The sequence below is a fragment of the Arabidopsis lyrata genome, assembly GCF_000004255.2.
Source record: "Arabidopsis lyrata subsp. lyrata unplaced genomic scaffold ARALYscaffold_2, whole genome shotgun sequence".
Classification (NCBI taxonomy): Eukaryota; Viridiplantae; Streptophyta; class Magnoliopsida; order Brassicales; family Brassicaceae; genus Arabidopsis; species Arabidopsis lyrata.
Window position 1 is genome coordinate 19,165,880 of NW_003302554.1, and position 21,027 is coordinate 19,186,906.

Sequence of the window (21,027 nt, forward strand, 5' to 3'; positions counted from 1 at the left end):
ATTTTGTTATATTTCCTTATATATTTATAATATCTTTTATTAAAAAGGGTAATTTAGTCATTTTGTACATAAAAGGGGTATTTTTAAAAATGGACATCCAAAAGGGGCATTTTTGAAAAGGGGTATTGAAAAAGGGGCATTTTTATTAGTCTCCCAAAATAATAAGCCTATAATCATTTTTCTTAATTAGTCTTTGTGGAACCAAAAAGTATATATATATATATATATATATATATTTATATTTATATATTTATAAGAGATTATACTTGTTTGAGCACAAAAAAGCGTGCTCATAAGTAATTATTGTGAGCTAGTATAGAATGATAATATGATAAAAGTATGAAAATAGCTATATACTCCCTCTGTTCCTTAAAGTTTGATGTTGTAGTGTTTTGAGTTTGTTCCATAAAGATTAATTTTCTAGATTTTTATTTTTTTTTAATTAATTGATTTTAATAAATCGTAGATTTCAAGACGTATTGATTAACTGTTTCAGATTACTATTGGTTCATAATTTATTAAAAAATATTTAATAAAAATAAATAATTAAACAATGATTGTTTCTTAAAAAATGTGAAATCTCTAAAAAATCAATCTTTTAAGAATAGAGGGAGTATATTATTGTAAATGCGGAAAAAAATGACTGAAAAAAAGAAATAGCGTGCTTGGCAACGGAACAAACAAATACTATTAAACATATACTTTTCTTGTTATCAGAGTAAGTAGTAAAGTGGAGCGCATAATGAGTGGATGCTTTTTAAGGTTATGTTACCGATTAAAACTAGTGATTAAATTATGATTATGGGATTATTATATACGAAAACTGAAATTGTCTCATTCGTATGTCATGCTTGTTTGCGCCCCCCGTGCTCAAGTACCCTATTCATTAGTCACTCACTACTCTCTCAATATTTCATAATTTCTATGATTGTTTTTGTTCCATGTACAATATTTTCTTAATTAATGAGATTATTCCATGTACAATTTTTTTTTTGATATATCCGATCAGCTGATCTGGTCAGTTTCGGGAGGAACGCATCGAAGTGCTATAATATGGACTCGTCGCCAACACCTAGGTGTTGGACTACCACACTGCCTAACTTCGAGTTTGGAATGTTTTCCGACTAATGTCCGGAAGTATCCAGTTAGCCTAATCTCGGATACAATGTCAATTGCTTGGGCTAAAGCCCAAGTCCAGACTTCCCACACAAATACGATTTTTGTTTCCAGGGTGGATCGAACCTGGGTTAGTTCCTTCCAACATTTCCCAAATTCTCCCTTACCACTAGACTAGAGCCGTGTAGTAACATGTTTATGTTTATACGATATTATTTTGTAGAAATTCGAAGTCATGGAAAGTCCCGTCTATTGAATTGATAACGTATGTGTCAAGCAACAAGACTCGTCATTCGTTGCTTCGATAGTTTTTCTATTTATAATCATTTTCCCCTACATTTTTCTTATGGGCGTAAATGTGATGCGAACATTCGATATGATGAGATGAGAAACCCCCTTATACTTATTTTTTTGCCATAAACTAAGTAGGCAATAAAATTATGAAAATTTTCGAAGAAACAAAACAAAGAAAATTTGATTAATTCGAGAGAAGACTGAAAGCTAGAGGTACAGATCCTGAGCTCTGGCAAGTAAAGCTGATCGGACCGCAGCGATGACGTCAGTAAGAGAAACTAGGCCTTGTAGCCTATCGTTCTGGTCCACGACCCAAACTCTGTGAATACGTTTCGTGGTGACCATATGGATCACTTGGGCAAGGTATGTCACGTGACACGTCACAAGCTCCCTCCTTGGTGTTGAGGTGGCAGCGGTGAACAAGGGAGTTCTTGGGATTTTCTCGACGAAATCTAGTGCATTTAGTGGCAACCAAGAACACAACGTGGCTAAATGACATCCCTTCAGATTACTAGCCGAGAATGTCCACAACACTCTCCGGTTTTTCCCCTGCACCAGCAAAACACCAAACTAATCGACATTGATCTTCGCAGATAGATAGATGTGTAAGTAAAGTCACGTACGTCGACGAGCTGTTTATGATCCTCTTCCTTGGTGGAGGCTTCAACGATAGGAACCGCATTGAGCATTTATGTACTCATGCATTTAATTGCATCTTTCACTCTTGCCTGACGACGAAGACAAGTTTAACGTATGATTTGATGAATGAAGATGAATATTCTTGACTTGATTAATTTACCTGGCTAGTGAGGGCTAAAACGGTGTTATGTATAGCGGAGAGATCAGTGATGGTATGGGAGAGGATACCATGGAATTCAGAGGATCAGTTGAGGAAGAAAGAGATCAGATCCATCTGAGTCAGCATTGCGTAAGAAGAAGCTGACTCTACCAACTCAGGTCCTGTTATATTTTCTATGTTACTGTCCAATGGAACCAATACCCTGTGGATTCCTTTACTCAACATCTCCATACAATCCATTATGCTGCTTTCATCATGACCATCTTTGATAGTACTCTCTCCGTCCGTAATGTTAGATGTTTTGACAAGAAAACAAATGTATGCATTTTCTATGCAAAATTTCCATAATATTTCCTAATTTATCTTATATTAGTTGGAATTATGACAGAAATATGGGTATATTAGGTGTTGGTAATATTTTTTTTTTTTTTTTTTTTTTTTTTTCTAAAAAGCAAAAGAATTCTTACCATGTGAGAAAAGTAGTGTAAAACATCTAACATATTGAAAGGGAAGGATATATTATACATAAAGCAATCTTCTATACTAGTAACCTGGTATTAGGATTGAGAGACCAGAGGTTGAGACCCTCAGGACAATGACCAATGATAGAAGAGACAGGAGCAGCCATTTTCTTATCGAGCCCACTCTCGCCGTCGTCTCCGGTGATGTGAGCCACAACGTCCAGCATCGTCACCACTCCTATGTACTGTTTCCTTGCACTCCCGCTCTGTTTGTCCGACTCTACTATCATTGACCCGCCGGCACCCAGCCATTGGTCTGGTTTCGCAGCTACCGGCACAGCTCTAACTCGGTTTGCCACCGGTTTGATACCAAGAATAGTCTTGTTAGAAATTAATTAATGATACATAAAACGGTCAACTCCAACAAAAAAAAAGAAAGAATATATATTAATTATTTAGCCGTGGTTTACCATGGTGTTCAAGGCGTCTGCTAGAGTGGCGTTATCAGGAACTTCGACCAGCCGCCGCTTGTGGACCATCAGATGTTTGACCTTGAGCTGCATCAAACGGCTGTGCGAATGCATGGAGGTTTTGTGTTTTGGACAGAGCCAGTCCAGAGAGCAAGCAAGTGAAACAATCGCTTAGAGTTTACATTATTAAACAGTTTTTTGGAAAGGATTTTTTTTTTATATATTAATAAAAAGGTCCAAATTTTTAGTTATGCGTAAGACATCAAAGAAAATTTGGAAACTTTGGACCGGTCCTGGTTTTGGGTAGTCGGAGGAAAATGGGACGAGGCTGATTAACTTCTAATCTTTGTTTTGATGCTTTCATAGTTTACTTCATTATTCATATTAGTCATGTTACTAGGAAGATGGCACGTATAACATGTGTTGCTCCATGGGCATGTACATGTGCTTTTCGTATGCACAGACCACGCGTCCGTTTATTCAGATTTCGTTTTACAACATAATGATTTTAAGGTTCACAATCAAAAGTTTTACAGTATGCTGATTAACAAAAATAAAAATAAAAATTGCAGTATGAAACTTTTTTTAATTAAACTATCTACTGTTTGTTACAAAGACAAATACAGTGCCCAGTTCAAATTGAATAATAGCCAAAAATATCGTAAATCTGAAAATGGGCTCAGCCCAAAGAAAAAAAGTAAACGAATCGAGATAAAGGAAAAGTCGGGTCCCATTCACGAAACGGGTCGGATCCAGGGCCCAACCCAAGGCGAATGAATATCTCGTGAAAGCAATAAATGAATCAGGAATTTTGTGTTTATTTCGCTCCTCGAGTTATCCCGTGAAAGTCATAATGACATTGTGAACGTTTTTTTGGACCCACCAAAATTTTTTTCTTTTGAATATATACATACATTATATGTGCACTAACAATTTGGAACAACAACTACTAAAAAAAATGGCACAATATGAACTCTTCCGCCAAATATTCATTGTCTTGTCGATAATTTCTCCGTTAGTCAGATCTTTCACCGTGATCACCTCCGACTCGACGGCGCCATCTGCTCTGATCGACGGCCCCCAAACTGGATTCACGATGACCAACGACGGCGCTCGCACGGAGCCTGACGAGCAAGACGCCGTCTACGACATTATGCGTGCCACCGGCAACGACTGGGCTGCCGCGATTCCAGACGTTTGCCGAGGGAGATGGCACGGGATCGAGTGTATGCCGGACCAGGATAACGTCTACCACGTGGTCTCTCTGTCGTTCGGAGCGCTCTCAGACGACACGGCGTTCCCCACTTGTGATCCACAACGCTCTTACGTCTCTGAGTCCCTCACGAGGCTCAAACACCTCAAAGCCCTGTTCTTCTACCGTTGTTTAGGCCGCTCCCCACAGCGCATACCGGCGTTTCTGGGCCGTCTCGGTTCGAGTCTGCAAACGCTGGTTCTGAGGGAGAATGGCTTTTTGGGTCCTATCCCTGACGAATTGGGCAATCTTACCAATTTGAAAGTTCTTGATTTGCATAAAAATTACCTCAACGGCTCCATTCCCTTGTCGTTTAACCGGTTCTCCGGTTTAAGATCGCTTGATTTGAGTGGGAACCGGTTGACTGGTTCCATTCCCGGTTTTCTTCTTCCGGAGCTGAACGTTCTGGATTTGAACCAGAATCTTTTGACCGGACCGGTTCCATCCACACTCTCGACCTGTGGATCGTTGATCAAAATCGATCTTAGCCGAAACAGAGTCACTGGTCCTATCCCAGACTCGATTAACCGGCTCAACCAATTAGTGCTTCTGGATTTGAGCTATAACCGGTTAGCAGGTCCATTCCCGCCTTCTCTCCAAGGTCTAAACTCTCTTCAAGCTTTGATGCTCAAAGGCAATACAAAATTCTCAACAACGATTCCTGAAAACGCGTTCAAAGGGCTCAAGAACTTGATGGTTCTTGTTCTCTCAAATATGAATCTCCAGGGTTCGATACCGAAATCATTGACTCGGTTAAACAGTCTTCGGGTACTTCACTTGGAGGGCAACAATCTGACCGGAGAGATCCCTTTGGAGTTTAGGGACGTGAAGCATCTAAGCGAGCTGAGGCTCAACGATAACAGTCTGACAGGTCCAGTACCGTTCGAGAGAGATACAGTGTGGAGGATGAGGAGAAAGCTGAGGCTGTATAACAATGCTGGTTTGTGTGTGAACCGGGACAGCGACTTGGATGATGCATTCGGTTCAACATCTGGTTCAAGTGTCAGTTTGTGTGTTGGAGAAACGCCGAGACCAGGTCCTTCTGGTTCGGTACAACATCTATCTAGAGAAGAAGACGGTGGTATGCCGGGCTTGTCAAGCAGTTCCAAGACTTTGGGGTTCTCCTATCTTTCTGCATTCGTTCTTGTCTTTCTAGTTAGGTAAGGGATGATATAACTGCTGTAAATACTTCCGAGTTTAATAATGTTAGATGCTTTCTCTCCATTTGTTGGAACTTAAAATTGATTATCTTCATTCATGGTTACAAAAAACTGCTTGTTCCTTTTGTTGGAGACTAGAGAGACTTGTATTTGCTGGTTTACCATGTTTGGAATATTTGGCTTTTGTTCATTATGGGAAGAACCTACTAAAGTTTAAAATTGTCATTTTATTTCCTCTCATCGAAGAGATTAGTTACCGAACTTCCCTGATACGCATACGAATGATTGCATCAGATGTGCCCATGCAACACATTCAAGATTTTCATTCTAGTGGCAAAACATCTTTGTAAGATTTAAGGACGTTACAATCTATCTCAGTAACGCACAAGAGAGTAAAACATCTTACAAGTCTCTGTTGCAAAATAAAGCTAAATCAGCAAAAAGGAGGAAGTTTACACACATGGTAAGAAAAGTAAGTATATCTCAAGTAAATGTGTCCTCGCGATCTCCCTCTGCAATGTCAGCCTCCTCCATGTTGCTGAACTCTAGGAAATGAGTGGGTCGATGCTCCTCGTGATAGTACTCCTTTGGGGATCCGAGTTTGACACTGTAGTTCATACTCACCGTGTGCTTCACTCCCATGAAGTTGTAGTTCCACGGTCCATTCTCAGGAACCTATCACAACAACAGTTACAAAATCAGATTCCAATGGTTTATATCATCCAAGGACAAAAGCACAATTGAAAACTGTGTTTCTTACCATGTAAAACCCGAGGAACCGGTCACTCAGCAGCATCTGAACCTTTTCATAATGGGTGGGAAGGTAACCGTGAGGATTGCTGCCTGTGTCCTTGTTAAGCCGCCCCCATTCATATCCGGTTTGGGTCAACTTATATGACGTCAAAGAGCAGGAGCCCGGAGTGAAACTGCAGGTCAGGATGATGCATTTTTCTCCATCCCATTGCTTGTTGTTCTCCAGAACACGGGAATGAGAGGTTACATCCTATCAAAGCAAAGATCAGTTAGCCATGGGGTTAACAGGCTGATATTAAGGTATAGATCAAATATAACAGGATGATATTAAGGTATAGATAAAATATAATACATGTGGTGACAGCTGAGGCAGCTCGTTAGGCTGTGTGTGCAACCATCCCAAGGGCTCAAGATCATTTAGGAAATCATGCTCAGGAAGAGATGACGGCAGGTGAACTTGCTGATGACTTCCCCATTGTGGCACCATCACAACACAACGGATCTCCTTCACTTGGGGATTATCCGGGGGACTAATACCATATAAATATCCAGCAATTTGAGTACGAAGATCTGCTACGCATATAAACTTCTTCAAAATGTTCTTTGGCATGATGTAGGTGTATCCGGTTTCCTGTGAACAACAAGAAACAATGTTTAAGGTCGACACCTGAAAGTCTATTACTTAATTGACAAAGTGAATGAGAGTGAATTGGATTCTAACCTTTATGTCATCTGAGTTCACATATATGTGATTGACTCTGAGGTAAAGATTAGTAGCTGATATTGCACGTACACGCCAATCTGTTTTGGAACCGAATGCAGATTGCTCGTAAGGGCTCGTGGTGGTGACAATGAGCTCATCACCATGGACATTTGTAGTTCTTGTTGTGACTGCAGTAAGCTGGCTGGCTTCCTTTGCCTGCAAATAGGATATTTATTTACAGTGAGCAAAAAGAATAATAGGCACAGATCTACTCTCTCAATGTTTGATAGAAGTAACAGTTACGAGTACCTGTTTCTCAATCTCAGCTATCTGTTGCCTCTGTTGAGAGGGTGGAGTAATCTCAGCTCCAAGAATAATATCTCTGATCTCTGATTGTGTCAGAGCTGAGGTATTCACATTGTTCTTCTTTGCGTAGTCAGAAAGGATAAGATCTCGAAGTGCTACCTCCACCTGAATTTAACATGATCGTGAATAAGGACTATTCAAACAAAGAGAAGAAAGTAAAAGCATTACATAATATAATTCACTAGTAAGTAAAAACAGCAGATGCAGAGGTGATGTAGTGTAAAGAGGCATCCTATCAAATAAAATAATCTAGCAAGAAGAAGTACTTGGAAAGTGGCAGAAGAGTTACCTTCATCCATTGATCGTCAGTGAGAGAAGGCCAGATGTGATGTGGCTCAGTGACAACGGACTTGTCAGGCTTCAACAACATCTTAGCCTTCTCATTATTCACGTGAAGCGCACGAAGGATCAAAATAAGTCTTGAAAAGGCAGTATACGAAGAAATACTCTTCAACCAATCATCATATATATTAAACAAGACCATCTGTGGTTCTGTGGCCTTCAAAATCAGGTCACCAAATTTCTCTATCTTGAGGCAAGCCTGGAACGGAAGCTGCAGCTCGCTTCCCTTGATAACAATGTTGGGGAAATCCAGCAAGTGAACCTCAAGGGGATCCAACATTCCTTTCCGCGTGACAATAATCTGTTTCGGCTGTTCTTCAACAGGGAGAGATCGCACAAGTGCAGCAACCTCTTCAGCAGTTTTCCATTTCGCTAGCTGGCCAAGACGCTTCTGACCAGCCCAAACACTTGTATGGATAACCTAGAGGACCAAAAAACAGTTGAGATTCCACAGCATGTTACAAGACAAACAGAAGAGGAAGTAGTTTTGTGGAACAATGCATATATGCCTGTTCTTAATGTCAAGATCGGGAGAGGAAGAAATACCTTCAGGAACAGCTGCCCAGTTCTTGGATTGAAAATGAAAATCGCACCATTGATTGGCTTTGTCGTTAAATTTCCTTCAAATGTCTTGTGAATCGTGACACGATAGACATTGGTATCATCAACAAACCATATAATTTGATTGCTGAATATTTCACCATAGTTTTGAGATGACAAATATGGCTCTGTAGGCTCAGAAGAGTATAACTGCAGACCTTTCCTTATCCTCTCTCTCAACACATATAGGGCCGGATTGGACTGCAATTAGTAAAGATTAAACGGTAAGTCACATATCTAAACAAAATGGGTCCTGCAAAAGACACCCCAAAAGAAATTCTAGTACCTTCATGATCTTGTTCATTGCTTGAGCAAGAAGAGGTTTTGAGCCAGGGAACCAATTACCAAAGGCAGAATGCAGGTTGTATGCCAGATCAAGCCCAATCATTACACCTGCACGGATTTTGTAAAAACTTAATACATACTGCAGAAAAGCAAAGACTAACAAAACAAAGCAAAATGGAAAAAGTAATAAATACCTGTTGGAGATGGATAGATAGACATGTTGTCAGTTGTATAGTCCATGAATTTGGCCCTAGTATAACGCTCAATATCATGGGAGTCATAATCTCCCCATCGAAGTTGCACATCTATCCAGTACTTATTACTCGCTTTCTGGTCAAACATATCCTTTGACTCTGCAACCAGGCTAGGCTTAGACATTGGCCATTTATGAGCAGCAAATAGAAGAACATCAGCACAAGAGCTGTTCATCTTATAACTCTTCCTTGGATGAATCGTCTCCTTCTGCACAGTTTCTATCTCCAAAGCGTCCAACTCTTGGTCCAATACTTGGCAAAGATCCATAACAACACTCTCATGGATCTTCTGCCACAAATGGGCACGGAAAATCTGAATCAAAGATATCTTCAGTGTAGGAATCTTTCCATGCATAAATATTCCTGTCAGATCCAACTGCACTTGGAAACCCACATAGACATTTGCTCGATTAATTGTTGGCGACCACCAAAGCGTGAATCTTCTATTTGGAATCTGGTTCAGACCAGACCTCTGCGCATTAGTCAACTTCTTATATTTCATCGACTCCTCAAAACCAGATGCCTTCTCCCAGAAAAGTCCCTCCCATGTCGGGAAACTGAGTTCATGTAAAGCATGAAAAAATTAGTAAATATGATGTGATAGGCTGAGAACAAAAGCTGTGCGCAACTGAACATCCTACGCTATTATGAAACAAATATCATAATTAGTTGAGGAGAAATGAAAAGCAGACTTACTAGGTCCCCTTGAATAACGTGTGCTCAAGAATACCCTCAACACCTCCAAGAGCTTGGATGACATCAGTGCGGTAATTGTTCAAGTTCCACAACTTCCCATCATGCCTCTGGTGTGTCCACCAGAACGGATTTTGTTTAAGGACTTGGTACTGCTTGAAGTCGGTCCGAACCCTCCAACCTTTATCATATGCCAATGTGTGCCTATCCTTCTGAAACAGTGTATTTATGCGAGGAATTCCCCTATCCCAAGAATCCTGTCAAATTTTTTATACATGAGTTATTATTCCTCCTCAATGATCAGATGTTCTAGAAGCAAATAAAATTCAAAATGATTTTTGCGTAGACCCCGAAAAGGGGACTACGCAACAATAATCTCCCAACACCCTCTGTGACTACTTCCAGGACTACCAAAAGAAAGCAAGCTAGCACGCTGATATCCCTCTCAAAATTTGACATTAAGTAAAGAGGTAACAAATACACAAGTATGACACTTACTTCCAAATCTTCCAGTGTAAGACGCCTATTTTGGGCCTGGGCTTCCTGCCTCTTTAACGCATATTCTGCCCACACCCGCTGTGAATCAATAAACTCACTTTCCCACGGCTGTATGTAACGGTAAAGATTTGGTATAAGCTGATCTTCCTCGTGGCTCATTCCACTCCTAAAGTGGGTTACACCAACATCTGTTTGTTTGCTGTACCGAAGGTCACTTTGTGGGATCAAAATATGACCCATTGACAACATTCCCAGCCCACCAATTTCCTTTGGAGTGTAGAAGATAACAGGAGGAAATCTGCCAAAGAGTAAGTAGACAATCAGGTTACAGAAACATAAACACACAGCACTGCTATGTCAACCATAAATAAAAAAAGATAGCTTTTGCTCACCGACTAGGCATCTTTGAGTTCAGCCCAATCTTAATCCTTGTTTGGATTTTATTCTCACACTTGACCAGTAGATCCAAGAGCTCTTGTGTGTGTACAGTGGCTTCCCGGAAGTAAGTCATGAGACCTGTTTATAATAGAATACGTGATCAGTTTCATGCTAAACCACACATCATAAAAAGCTAACAATGATGCCAAAAGGGGCTCATAGGATTATACCAATTAGAGCTGTATTCCATTTGTTGACGATCTTGGTAAAGGTGGTTGATCCTGATGACATAAGGATCTGCCTCACACGATTCTCAAATACCTTCATATGTTCATCGTCAACTCGCAGAAAAGCTACTGCAGTCCTCTCCTTGGTCTGTTCATTTTGCAGATTCCAGACACCATCTCTTGTGTTGCTGAAAGCTTCTTGGGTCATTCTGATTTTTGGAAGTATGCGGACTTCAAATCCACACCTGCAGGCAAGATGCGAAAGAGTCACTGATGTCAGTAGCAGTAACAAATTACAGACTAAACAAAGGCCTAGCACTAATATCAGATGCACTACGATGCTCAAATAAAAGACTTACATGCTAAAGAGCAGGTTAGGATTATCCTTGCTATAGACAGAGACAAAGCCATTCTCCCACTCCAAAGTAGTGATGCTCCGAGGAAGACGGTTCTTCATGTCCCAGAAGACACTTCTACCAAGATTGACTGAAAGACACAACATCAACATCTAATGCATAAAATGATAGTCAATCGGACTATATATATAAAAAAGAAGAACATACCATCATGTTTCATCAGCCTCATCCTTGCATCTCGTGGCCAGCACTTCTTATTGTTGTATCCCACCATGTTTTCATTGTTGGGATCAGGATGCTCCGTAAGATATCGCTGAATAAGATCTCGAGCCTCTTCATGGGAAAACTTAAACATTATATGAACTTTGTCTATATATCGAGAATAGAGTCTTATGGGATGGCGTGTCTCCACTTTTGTATCCCAAAACGTCATAAACTCGTTAGGCATCTGAGGTGGCCCAGCAATTTCACTCGCTCGAGTCAAACCAAGAAGCAAAAGATCAAGCAATAGTCCATAAAATTGAACAACAAACGATGCAAACTGAAGTCCCCTAATGAGACCATACGCATTAGTATGACTCATATCCTTGTAAGACAGGACCACATTATTCTTGGCAGACACATAGTCTGCAATATTGTGGTCAAGAACCAAACGAAGAAGCCTGAAAGAAACAACACAAAACACTTATTACTCCAGAAAGTTGTGGCTCAATGTCTATAATCAATAAAGTATTAATGAGATAGGTACCTGTTCAACATTGTCAAATCGATCTTCTCAAAGAACTTTTCGAACTTAGTTTGGAGCATCACCACACACTGCCCATCACCTGTGTCCCATATGCCTTGCAAATTGTTGATACCTTGACACCACTTGTAAACCAGAAGTGGGGGCGGCTCTGAGTCTGCTGGCTTAATCCAGTTTGGAAACAAGTGGCGCTTGTCACCTTCGTACCACAAGTATTGATCAAGATATGCATCGGTAATTTTCTCTAGAGGCTCTATTTCATAAACTGGAATCAAGTAGCTATATAGATCCATAAACTCTATGCCAACCTGCAAAAATAAAACGTTTTCACCATCACTTTACTGCGGTAACCTTGAAGACCTATGTCAATCCATTGCTCCAATATAGAGTGAAATATCAAGTTACCTCTTTAAAGCCACGTTGGGTGAGAAGATGACGTTTTATTCGTGATAGAGCTTCATGAGGATTGTCATAAGCTTGTTCAATTAGACCAAGCTCTTCTCGCTGCTGCTGGTTCAACCTCACAGCTACACTATATGATTCCTTCAGTCTCTCAAGGGCAAGGATGAGCAACTTTGTGTCATGTTTGTATGACAATGGAGGAAATGGAATTGGAGAAAACTTCCTTGACTCCAGCCAATGAACAGTAGTTGTATAAATTGCAAGTGCTTCTTCCGGAGTGACATACGGACCATCTTTCAGGTAATTGTGCTGTCGTTCCTGTAACAGTTTTACAAAGATAACGCATCAATATATAACGCCATTTCATAAAATGTTGTTCAAGCAAAAATGAGAAAGTCATTAAGACAATGAACAGACCTGTTCTGCCTTTAGCCAAAGACGAGTCAACCTTCCGAGATTCTTTCTACAAACGGTCTTATCAACAGTAGCCCCTCTTCGGATACGCTCACGATTGTAGTGAGCAACATTCGTCCACCAATCTGCCTTAGACTTGACATAACGGAGGATCATATTCTCAACAGGCACAGGTAACCCAGGGACCTTCCATGGGATATTAGCTTTCCAGCATCGCCATGCCTCACTAAGGTGCTGCAATATAGTCCGCGCTTTATTTTGCTTGATACCCTCTGCACATTAGCAGAAAATGTTAACCAAAGAATAAAGTAAAGCAATTTCATCATTGATAAACACAAGGAAAAAAAAGTTTGTAAGAATGGAAACCTGGCATAGCATCAAGGACGTCATGCATGACAGCAGCTCGAAGCTCCAAATCAAAATGGCTTTCAACTCTCTGCTTTGTGACTGTTTTGGCCACTCCTTTTGAATGACGCCCCTCAAATTGACGTGCAAGAAGATTCCCTAACCATCGCTCAAGAAGAGGAACTATTCCCCGAAGGAAAAACAACCATACCCTCCACATTGGAGCCCAAAATCCACACCCTGGACCCTTACCCACAGGACCAGTATTGAAACGATAGTATATCAAGTGCTTTAAATCCTTGCACATCCTAATCTGCCTCATCAGTCTGTATTTATAACGATACATACCCGTCAACTGGCCAACATGAGAGAAAATATATTGCAGACCGTCAGCCAATTGGAAGGCATCAACATTACCAAGTCGGAATTGGACATTTGCATCAACTACAAGTTTTGTCAGCCGCAGGATCTCACGGCAGAGATGGAAAGCGTTCCCAAAACGTGACTTCTTTCGCTCTTTGGTGGTCAAAGTTTTCACAGGCTTGAGGTTGAAGTTGTAGTCAAGATGCAGGTAGTTTAAATTCTTCCTATGAATCAACAGATTCAGCATATTATATCCCTGCCGACAGACTTGCAGACCCACTTCAACCCAATCCAGTTCGGTACTTTGGAAAAACTTGGTAGCTGCAAGAGATCGAAACAAGTGCTTCTTCTTCTGAGCTTTAGGTGGTCTATGGTGCAACTCATTCAGGACGTAGCATTTCAATAACTTTTGGTAACTGACCCGAACTTTAACCGGATAGGCAGGAGGACTGCAGTTAATGAGTTCACAAAATGTATTAGGACACTTGCTAATTTCAAAAGGGAGAGAGGATCAAAGTAGAATAAAAACATATAGCTTACCAGTGCTCCTTGAACCACTCTGACACCAAGGGAATATCTTCTGCCCGGCGAGTCCTCCCAGACCTCATATTGAAAGGTCGTGGGGCAAACAACAATGATATGCCAGCAGCTGTAGTGTCAGTGTAGAGTTGGGTATCTTTTAGCAAAGGTTCCACTCCTTCTGGTAAGGCGAAGTCATCCTCATCATCATCATCATAAACCTTCCTTTCGCGCTTGTCCTTGTTAGTGTTGCTTATTGGGTGAATTAACGGATCATAATAAAATGCAGGAAGATCAGGATCCTCGGTCTTTATATACATAACCATAGGACTGTGATACACACAGAGTTTTACTTTCCTGGGCCGGTTATTGTAGAGATGTGGAAAAGCTATTCTGTACTCGGTTCGCAGAGGGGAACGAATGATAAGCTTGTTGATGTCATTAAACTCGTTCCAGTCCTCATCCCCTTTCTCCATATCGCGGTACAAAGGTTCAAACTTAGGTCCACCTGGAAAAGAGTACCAGAATGCATTAGAAAAGCACAAAAGAAATGGACCTGCAGCGAGAGTATAAGAAGTGGAGCATAGAAGGAAAATAGCGTACCAGGGATGCACATGTTCAGAGCCTTTGCTGTGAAGAAAGATGGCATGTCAAACAAGTAGAAGTAGTTGCGATCAATCAAATCAGACAGTAACTGGCCTGCAAGCCTGTGAAGGGTTGCCATAATTGGAAGTGAGAGGTTCCACCTCCGGTAACTGGGACCATTAATCAGTTTTGTTTTAACGAGTGGCTTGTGGTCGTAAAACCAAGTGTACACAGCAGAATCTTCTTCCTCATCGAGCTCCAATTGAATTGGCTCTAGAGGATCCACGTCCAGTAAGTTGTCTGCATAGTCTAGTGGAGGCTCCTCATCATCAAATGGTGGAAACCGCATTCTCTTGAAATGACGACGATCCCTCTTCTCCCTTCGCATCATAATCCACATAGTACCCCACTGCAAAACCAGAAAGGAATACTCTCAAATATCTATTGAAAATCCATGACAAACAGAGACAAGAAAAGAGAGACAGACTAATCACCCACCTGAGCCATGTAAATAGGTTCCACAACCCATGGTATCTCGTTCACAAATGTAATAGCTCCGGTGATGTGGTACAAAACCTTCACGTCTCGGACCTGGAAGAAAATGGGAATTTAGATAAATGAAGAAACGACGAAAACGGCTGAAGCTAAAGCAGAAACCACTTAAGCTAAAATAATGAACCTGCTCCCAGGGCATAGGCATATTCTCCAAGAGCTTGAAAACTGCGTGAGGAACGAATTTAAGGGCTCCAAGGTATACACGTTTGTCGTGACGGAACTTCTTGGATGACATATCACCATGATCCCTGAAGAAAGAAAGAAATCGCAGCTTCAGTCTCAATACAAGTAAAAATCCTAAGCAAATCATAGAAATCGGGCCAGAAAATAATATTCCAGTAAACTGGAATTCGAAATCGAAGAGGAGAAAACTCGCCTGATGATCTTCCTGACGTGCTCAGGTGGCATGTCCTCCTTCTGAGTTTCGACGAATCCAAACTTCCTCTTGTCGCCGTACCGCTTGGAATTTAGCTGCATCCATTTTCGGGCCTTCTCCTCAAGCTTGGCCTCCGCCTCCTCAGGAGTAGGCTCGAGCGGAGGAGTAGGAGTAGAAGGCGGCGGAAGAGCCGTGTAAGAAGGATGAGCAGCGGGCGGTGGCGGCATCATGGAGCCGCCGGTACCAGGAGGAGCTAAGGGCATACCATCGTTGTTGTTCCACATAGCTTAGGGTTCGAAATCGAAACGCCGAGCGTAGTCGCGGAGGATAAAAACCCTAAATCCACCGCGCCAGTGTCGATCTCTAGCTACGTTGCGAAGAACTAGTGAGCTTAATCGAGTGAAGAAAAACCCTAAAACATTATCGGGTGAGTCTTTTGTTCTCGTCCGGCCTTATATCAGCAGATATGAGGAGTAAGTAAAAAAAATCAGGCGGTGTGGAACAGATGCTTAGGCGGCTTAGTAGACCGATAAACTCATCATTAATGGGCCTTTAACTATTATTGTTGGGGCCCATTGACAAACTTTTAATTTGATTTTTTTTTGTCATTTATTGAGGAGCTGAACCGGAAAACAAACTCTCCCGATTCTCTGGCTCGCTCGGCTCCCTCAACACCTGAAGAAGAGCAAAGAGAGCAGAGAATCTTGTCAGTGAAAATCTGGAAGAATCGGCAATGCGAGAGGAGCATAGTCCGGGTAGGGACGGTCGTCGAAGTGGAGGACTGAGGTCGTTGATAGAGCCACGCTTTTTGTCATCCTTTGCTTTAAACGACGGTGGTTCGATTTCTGGACGGAGATCTTCCTACCTGAAACTTCCTCCTCAGGGTCGTATCAAGCTTTCCGTCGTTAAGCTCAACGGTTCCCTTTTCGGTACGAAATACGATTTTGCTTTCCCAAATAACAATTCTAAGAGTTTAGTTTACAATCAAGTTTCTCTCTGTGATTTTCTTTACATAAATCGTCACCCTAATCGAGTTTACAATTCATTCAATCATTGTTTAAGAGCCTTAATAGACGTAATTTTGGCTTCGTTCAGCACAATCTTCCCATATCATGTTTCCAAAATAAGTATCTACCGGTGTTTCGGTTACTTCTGATATGGCTTCTCTACAAGTTAAATGGTTTCCAACGATTCAACAGATGTGGAAGTCGCAAAGGATTGCTCTGTGGCAGAGCTCAAAAGAGCTGTGGAACAAGTATTCACCATTTCTCCTCTCGAAGCTCACGGCATGATTTCATGGTCAGTGCATATGAAATTCTCACTGCTTAAGCTATCTGGTACACTCTTTCACTTTGATCTTTGCCTACAGGTCCCACGTCTGGGGTCATTTTTGCTTGTCTTATCGAGACCAGAGATTAGTCAATGACAAGACGAGCATCCGCTATCTCGCTCTCAGTGACGGGGACCAAGTTCGTATAATTCCTTCTCACTTCCATATAACAATCCTATGCACGCATTTTCTTTCCTTTGAAATTTTTAACATCCCTTTCACTCTTTTTTCAGTTACGTTTCGTAAGGCATTTGTCGATAGACCACTCTCCTATGAACAAAAGATCCAAGAGCCCGAGTTGCAAGCGCTATCTCGAGTAAGTACTTTGTAACAATCTGCCTATATCGTCTCTGCATTTCGATGCTCTGCTAAAGAAGCCTCGTATTGTAGGTTGGAAGTGGAATCCAACGTCAACGAAATCCAACTACAAAACCAAAACCACAACGGTGTGGATGATGTAGCTGACAAGTGTTATCCAGGAGCACAAGACGAGTTACCAGCAGCAGAATTCAGACTAGTTAACTTCATTAAAGGATGGTTGCCGTATGCTGGACGTTGGGGAGTGTCCAGAAAAGGACCCGATAGTCGCAGTGGTCCTTCCAGATTTTCTTTGAAGCATTTCGGTGGCAGACCCAAGATGTAAATCCGTAAGTCACAACCTCTTCCTATGTCCCCTTTTTAGTTTCCTCCTCTCTTTCAATGATTATTGGTTTATGAATTTGTTGTCTAGGATTCATTCAAAAGATCCATAGTTTTACAAATCTCATATCTATAATTTGTCTTCATGCATTATGAAAGCAGAAAGAAGGTGCATTTTCAGCCTAGAACATAGTAGTAAGAGCATCTGATTTGTAATAAAACAATAATAAATTGAGTATGTGTTGATTATGAATAATTCAGAAGTAAGATGGCAAGGTAAACCTTGCACAGGCTGAAAATGGTAACCCATACCAACCTACTGAGCCCAATAATTGGCTCACCATTTTGCTGGTCAAACCTATGTTCCACCTGAGAATCTACGAATGACCCGCCCCGCCACTAGAATGCTCATCTTCTTTTGCCTCCGTTTTATATAAAAAAAATGTCTATCGTTGTCATATTTGTATGAAGTTAACTTGTTGACAATCTGGATTCATAGGGTGCCATATGGTTCACATCTGATATAATGTTATTATTTGATTCTTCTTAGAAGGCACAATTGAACCTTCCAAGTATTTTTAGTTTTCAAGTTTGTTCAACCAATGAACTAGTGTCTCATTGGATTAATATTATATGTAAGCTGGTCAACACTTTCACAGGTTGTTAGGAGCTTGAGAATATAGTTTTCTTCTACATCTTGAGAAAGTGAAGAATACGCTCTTAGAGATTTGTCTTTGTAATTTTATAAACACTTGGAGTCTTAATTAATGATCGGATTAGTTCTTGGCCGAGTGTAAGGGTTTGTTCTTGTCTTAATAATACAGTTTTTGTTTCTTTGTATTTGCTTTCTTGGCTGGTAAAGTGAAGAAATGCAGAAACCGTGGAAGCAAGTGCAGAAGACTTTCATTCTCGGTCTATTCTGCATTCTGTGATCCACGAAGAGTATACCACTCAATAAAGTAAAGTAATCCGCTAGGCACAGCCACTGAGGTTGTTACATGTCAGGATTCTACTTTCTAAAGAAATTGGTATGACTGATGGATCTCTCTGCATGTGGGTCTAATCTAATATTGGATGTGTAATAGTCTCATTGTCCTGCTGCATGCAATGGAATGTAACATCAAAAGGTGAGAGCATAGTGCATACAGCGACTTACACAATCTGCCAACAGTAAAAACGCAAAGAAGTGGGATATTTGATTCCCAGGAGAGCACAGAGTCACATGGTCAAGTCCCTCTCTTTTTTATGTCTTTTTATATATATATATATATATGCAATCACTACCCTATATATATGGTCATCTCCCAAGATTTGATGTACGCATTCGTTTGTGTTTCGTTTTCAAACTTCATCATCTCTTACAACCACTTTTGCCTTTCTTTTTCCCCCCGTTTATGTAACCAAAGTTACTTTGATTTCGCTTAAAAATCTTTCAAGATCTTAAGAAATAAACTGACCAATTAGATGTTGTCAGTAAATAAATCATACTATCTAGGAATAGATGCAACTCGGCCACTTACGATTGTATATGATATGGTGTGTTCTTTTCTGTATTGAAGTTGGATTTGAAAGACCATAATAATTGAGTTTTGAGTGCTGTGTTGTCGTTTTATTAAGAAAGGGTAAAGAGTCTAATTGATAGAGTCATAGTGTATGTAGATGAAATCATGAAAAGCATGTATATTTGGTTCAGATCCGACTAGTGGACTGGAAAGGATAATAGTCTCATCTGATTGATTTTGATTTTGCCTCTTCATGTGTTTTCAGCTATATTTCTTTGAATCCAAAAAGCTAGTCCAGTTATGGGGGTCTTTTTTGTTTATATGATTTATTTCTTGTATCAACTTCTCTTCTTCTAAAACATTTCCTTTTGCTTATCTTCTCTGAAACGATAATCATAGGTCAGTGTAATGGTATTAAGGGGGAAAATTAAACAAACTAGTGGTTGTAAATAGAATTGGTGGTGTTATGTCTTATCTCGAACGATAAGAGTAAAAAGTAGTAGTGTAGAGCTTAAAACGACAAAAGGAATATCTTCTACACGAAATCGAAATCCAACCAAATCTACTTGTGATGAAAAAACAAAATTAATTGAATCAATATTTGGTTAGAAAACGGCATAGGTGAATGGAGTCCATCCATAACATGGAATGTGGGGGCACAAAAAAAAATATAGTAAGATATTTTTTTGATTGAAATTGGGTGTTATTCCTTATAATAAAAGTAAAGTAATGATTAGAAAATCAAACAAGAAAAGGAAGAAGAAGAAGAGAAGTGGGGGATAGTGAGTGAGCAGGCGTGCGCTTAAACAGTCGAAACAGGCACTCGTACGTTTTTATTTTATCTCTCATCAGGCCCCTCCCTCCTCTTTTACCTTCTTTTTCTGGTAAATTTAAATCCTTCTGGATACATAATGCATACACTCCATTATAATTATTTATTCTTAACATTTACACCAAATTTTCTTTTTTATATATATATATTTAAAGTTTTAGTTAAACCATTTCAAATTAGTATTGTTTGGAGGGAGATTTTTCTTCTATGATAAGTTTTGATCAGGAGCTGAAAATTATACTGATCCTCGATGCTTTACCATTTAAAACATTCATAATAGTCCACCATTATTGAATCGCATCGAGCGATATTTGAACATTGGTTCTTAATTTACATAGTAAATTCAGCCACTATGAAGCGGTCGTTACGGTATGAGCTTTAATTTGATTGTTGTTATATATCTATATATAATAATATTTGAGAAGTGTTTTTGCTGACGTGTCGGACTCTCGGCTCTTGTTGAGTCATTGATTTTACGTAATTACTTAATTATCCTTAATGAAATCTAATATATATAATAATATTTGAGAAGTGTTTTTGCTGACGTGTCGGACTCTCGGCTCTTGTTGAGTCATTGATTTTACGTAATTACTTAATTATCCTTAATGAAATCTAATTAATTTTGGAAAAATTAAATTGAATTTCGGAATTAACCAGGAAAAAATAATTTTGGAAACAATAAACATGATATCTATATATAATAATATTTGAGAAGTGTTTTTGCTGACGTGTCGGACTCTCGGCTCTTGTTGAGTCATTGATTTTACGTAATTACTTAATTACCCTTAATGAAATCTAATTAATTTTGGAAAAATTAAATTGAATTTCGGAATTAACCAGGAAAAATAATTTTGGAAACAATAAACATGATAATTAACCAAAAAAAAAAGGAACAACGAAGTACCAGTTAGGAAGCTTTAATTGAATTCATCGTGTTCTTCGTCGTGTGAATATAATTCTTCTAAACGAAGGCAAAACTTGAAATCCTAACATAAAGCATATATTCATAGCAATAACAGAGATCTAATAATTTAGTGATAGAATTTCACCTGTTGATCTGTCGAAGCAGAATAGTCAAGCTTCTCATAGTATCTTGCCCATGTTATGTCTTTAAGACGTCAATACTATCCTGCACCCTATAATTCTAACCAATGAAAAGAACAAATATTTATTACCTTGGATACAGAGTTGACGAAGAAACCTTGGATCAATACTCGACGAATCTATATATAATAATATTTGAGAAGTGTTTTTGCTGACGTGTCGGACTCTCGGCTCTTGTTGAGTCATTGATTTTACGTAATTACTTAATTACCCTTCACGTAATCTAATTAATTTTAGAAAAATTAATTGTAATTTCGGAATTAACCAGGAAAAAATAATTTTGGAAACAATAATCATGATATCTATATA

General features: G+C 39.8%; 4 protein-coding genes across 8 annotated transcripts; 2 read left to right on the forward strand and 2 right to left on the reverse strand.

Moving 5' to 3' along the window:
• Positions 1 to 1,556: 1,556 nt before the first annotated feature.
• LOC9325375 (SNF1-related protein kinase regulatory subunit gamma-like PV42b) lies at positions 1,557 to 3,334 on the reverse strand. Its single transcript, XM_021036113.1, is given in 5 exon segments — positions 1,557 to 1,959; positions 2,034 to 2,138; positions 2,210 to 2,453; positions 2,761 to 3,050; positions 3,141 to 3,334. Coding segments are annotated over 5 exon segments (1,095 nt in total). The 5' UTR covers positions 3,255 to 3,334; the 3' UTR covers positions 1,557 to 1,617.
• Positions 3,335 to 3,850: 516 nt separating this feature from the next.
• LOC9325376 (protein TOO MANY MOUTHS) lies at positions 3,851 to 5,742 on the forward strand. The gene has a single exon (XM_002887800.2). It carries the CDS (start codon positions 4,060 to 4,062, stop codon positions 5,554 to 5,556), a length of 1,497 nt encoding a protein of 498 aa, XP_002887846.2. The 5' UTR covers positions 3,851 to 4,059; the 3' UTR covers positions 5,557 to 5,742.
• A 107-nt stretch (positions 5,743 to 5,849) lies between these two features.
• On the reverse strand, positions 5,850 to 15,796 carry LOC9323911 (pre-mRNA-processing-splicing factor 8A). Its single transcript, XM_021035051.1, has 24 exons — positions 15,312 to 15,796; positions 15,060 to 15,183; positions 14,879 to 14,971; positions 14,399 to 14,789; positions 13,817 to 14,303; positions 12,935 to 13,725; positions 12,572 to 12,840; positions 12,158 to 12,472; positions 11,756 to 12,060; positions 11,215 to 11,669; positions 11,011 to 11,137; positions 10,655 to 10,896; positions 10,439 to 10,562; positions 10,047 to 10,344; positions 9,552 to 9,805; positions 8,796 to 9,412; positions 8,603 to 8,709; positions 8,263 to 8,517; positions 7,664 to 8,137; positions 7,318 to 7,479; positions 7,027 to 7,224; positions 6,658 to 6,936; positions 6,313 to 6,555; positions 5,850 to 6,227 (listed from the first exon to the last, which is right to left on the reverse strand). The coding sequence occupies exons 1-24, from the start codon at positions 15,593 to 15,595 to the stop codon at positions 6,036 to 6,038; spliced, it is 7,086 nt and encodes a 2,361-aa protein (XP_020890710.1). The 5' UTR covers positions 15,596 to 15,796; the 3' UTR covers positions 5,850 to 6,035.
• Positions 15,797 to 15,929: 133 nt separating this feature from the next.
• LOC9325377 lies at positions 15,930 to 18,479 on the forward strand. 5 transcript variants are annotated; one of them, XM_021035052.1, is made up of 6 exons: positions 15,930 to 16,240; positions 16,511 to 16,610; positions 16,681 to 16,780; positions 16,875 to 16,957; positions 17,032 to 17,288; positions 18,143 to 18,479. In XM_021035052.1, exons 1-5 carry the CDS (start codon positions 16,045 to 16,047, stop codon positions 17,282 to 17,284), a joined length of 732 nt encoding a protein of 243 aa, XP_020890711.1. In that variant the 5' UTR covers positions 15,930 to 16,044; the 3' UTR covers positions 17,285 to 17,288; positions 18,143 to 18,479. The 5 variants fall into 5 exon arrangements, with proteins under 5 accessions (XP_020890711.1, XP_020890712.1, XP_020890713.1 ...); XM_021035053.1 differs by lacking the exon at positions 18,143 to 18,479 and adding an exon at positions 17,940 to 18,120; XM_021035054.1 differs by lacking the exon at positions 18,143 to 18,479 and adding an exon at positions 17,372 to 17,561.
• Positions 18,480 to 21,027: the final 2,548 nt, after the last annotated feature.

Excerpts from the sequence above, each read along its gene's own strand:
- LOC9325376 (XM_002887800.2), top strand. The coding sequence starts at position 4,060 with ATGTGCACTAACAATTTGGAACAACAACTACTAAAAAAAATGGCACAA.
- LOC9323911 (XM_021035051.1), bottom strand. The coding sequence starts at position 15,595 with ATGTGGAACAACAACGATGGTATGCCCTTAGCTCCTCCTGGTACCGGC. Across the intron at positions 13,726-13,816 it reads GAGTGGTTCAAGGAGCACTG|TCCTCCTGCCTATCCGGTTA; the intron begins GTAAGCTATATG and ends CATTAACTGCAG. Across the intron at positions 7,225-7,317 it reads TAGCTGAGATTGAGAAACAG|GCAAAGGAAGCCAGCCAGCT; the intron begins GTACTCGTAACT and ends TCCTATTTGCAG.
- LOC9325377 (XM_021035052.1), top strand. The coding sequence starts at position 16,045 with ATGCGAGAGGAGCATAGTCCGGGTAGGGACGGTCGTCGAAGTGGAGGA. Across the intron at positions 16,241-16,510 it reads GCTCAACGGTTCCCTTTTCG|ATGTGGAAGTCGCAAAGGAT; the intron begins GTACGAAATACG and ends ACGATTCAACAG. Across the intron at positions 16,958-17,031 it reads AGTTGCAAGCGCTATCTCGA|GTTGGAAGTGGAATCCAACG; the intron begins GTAAGTACTTTG and ends CTCGTATTGTAG.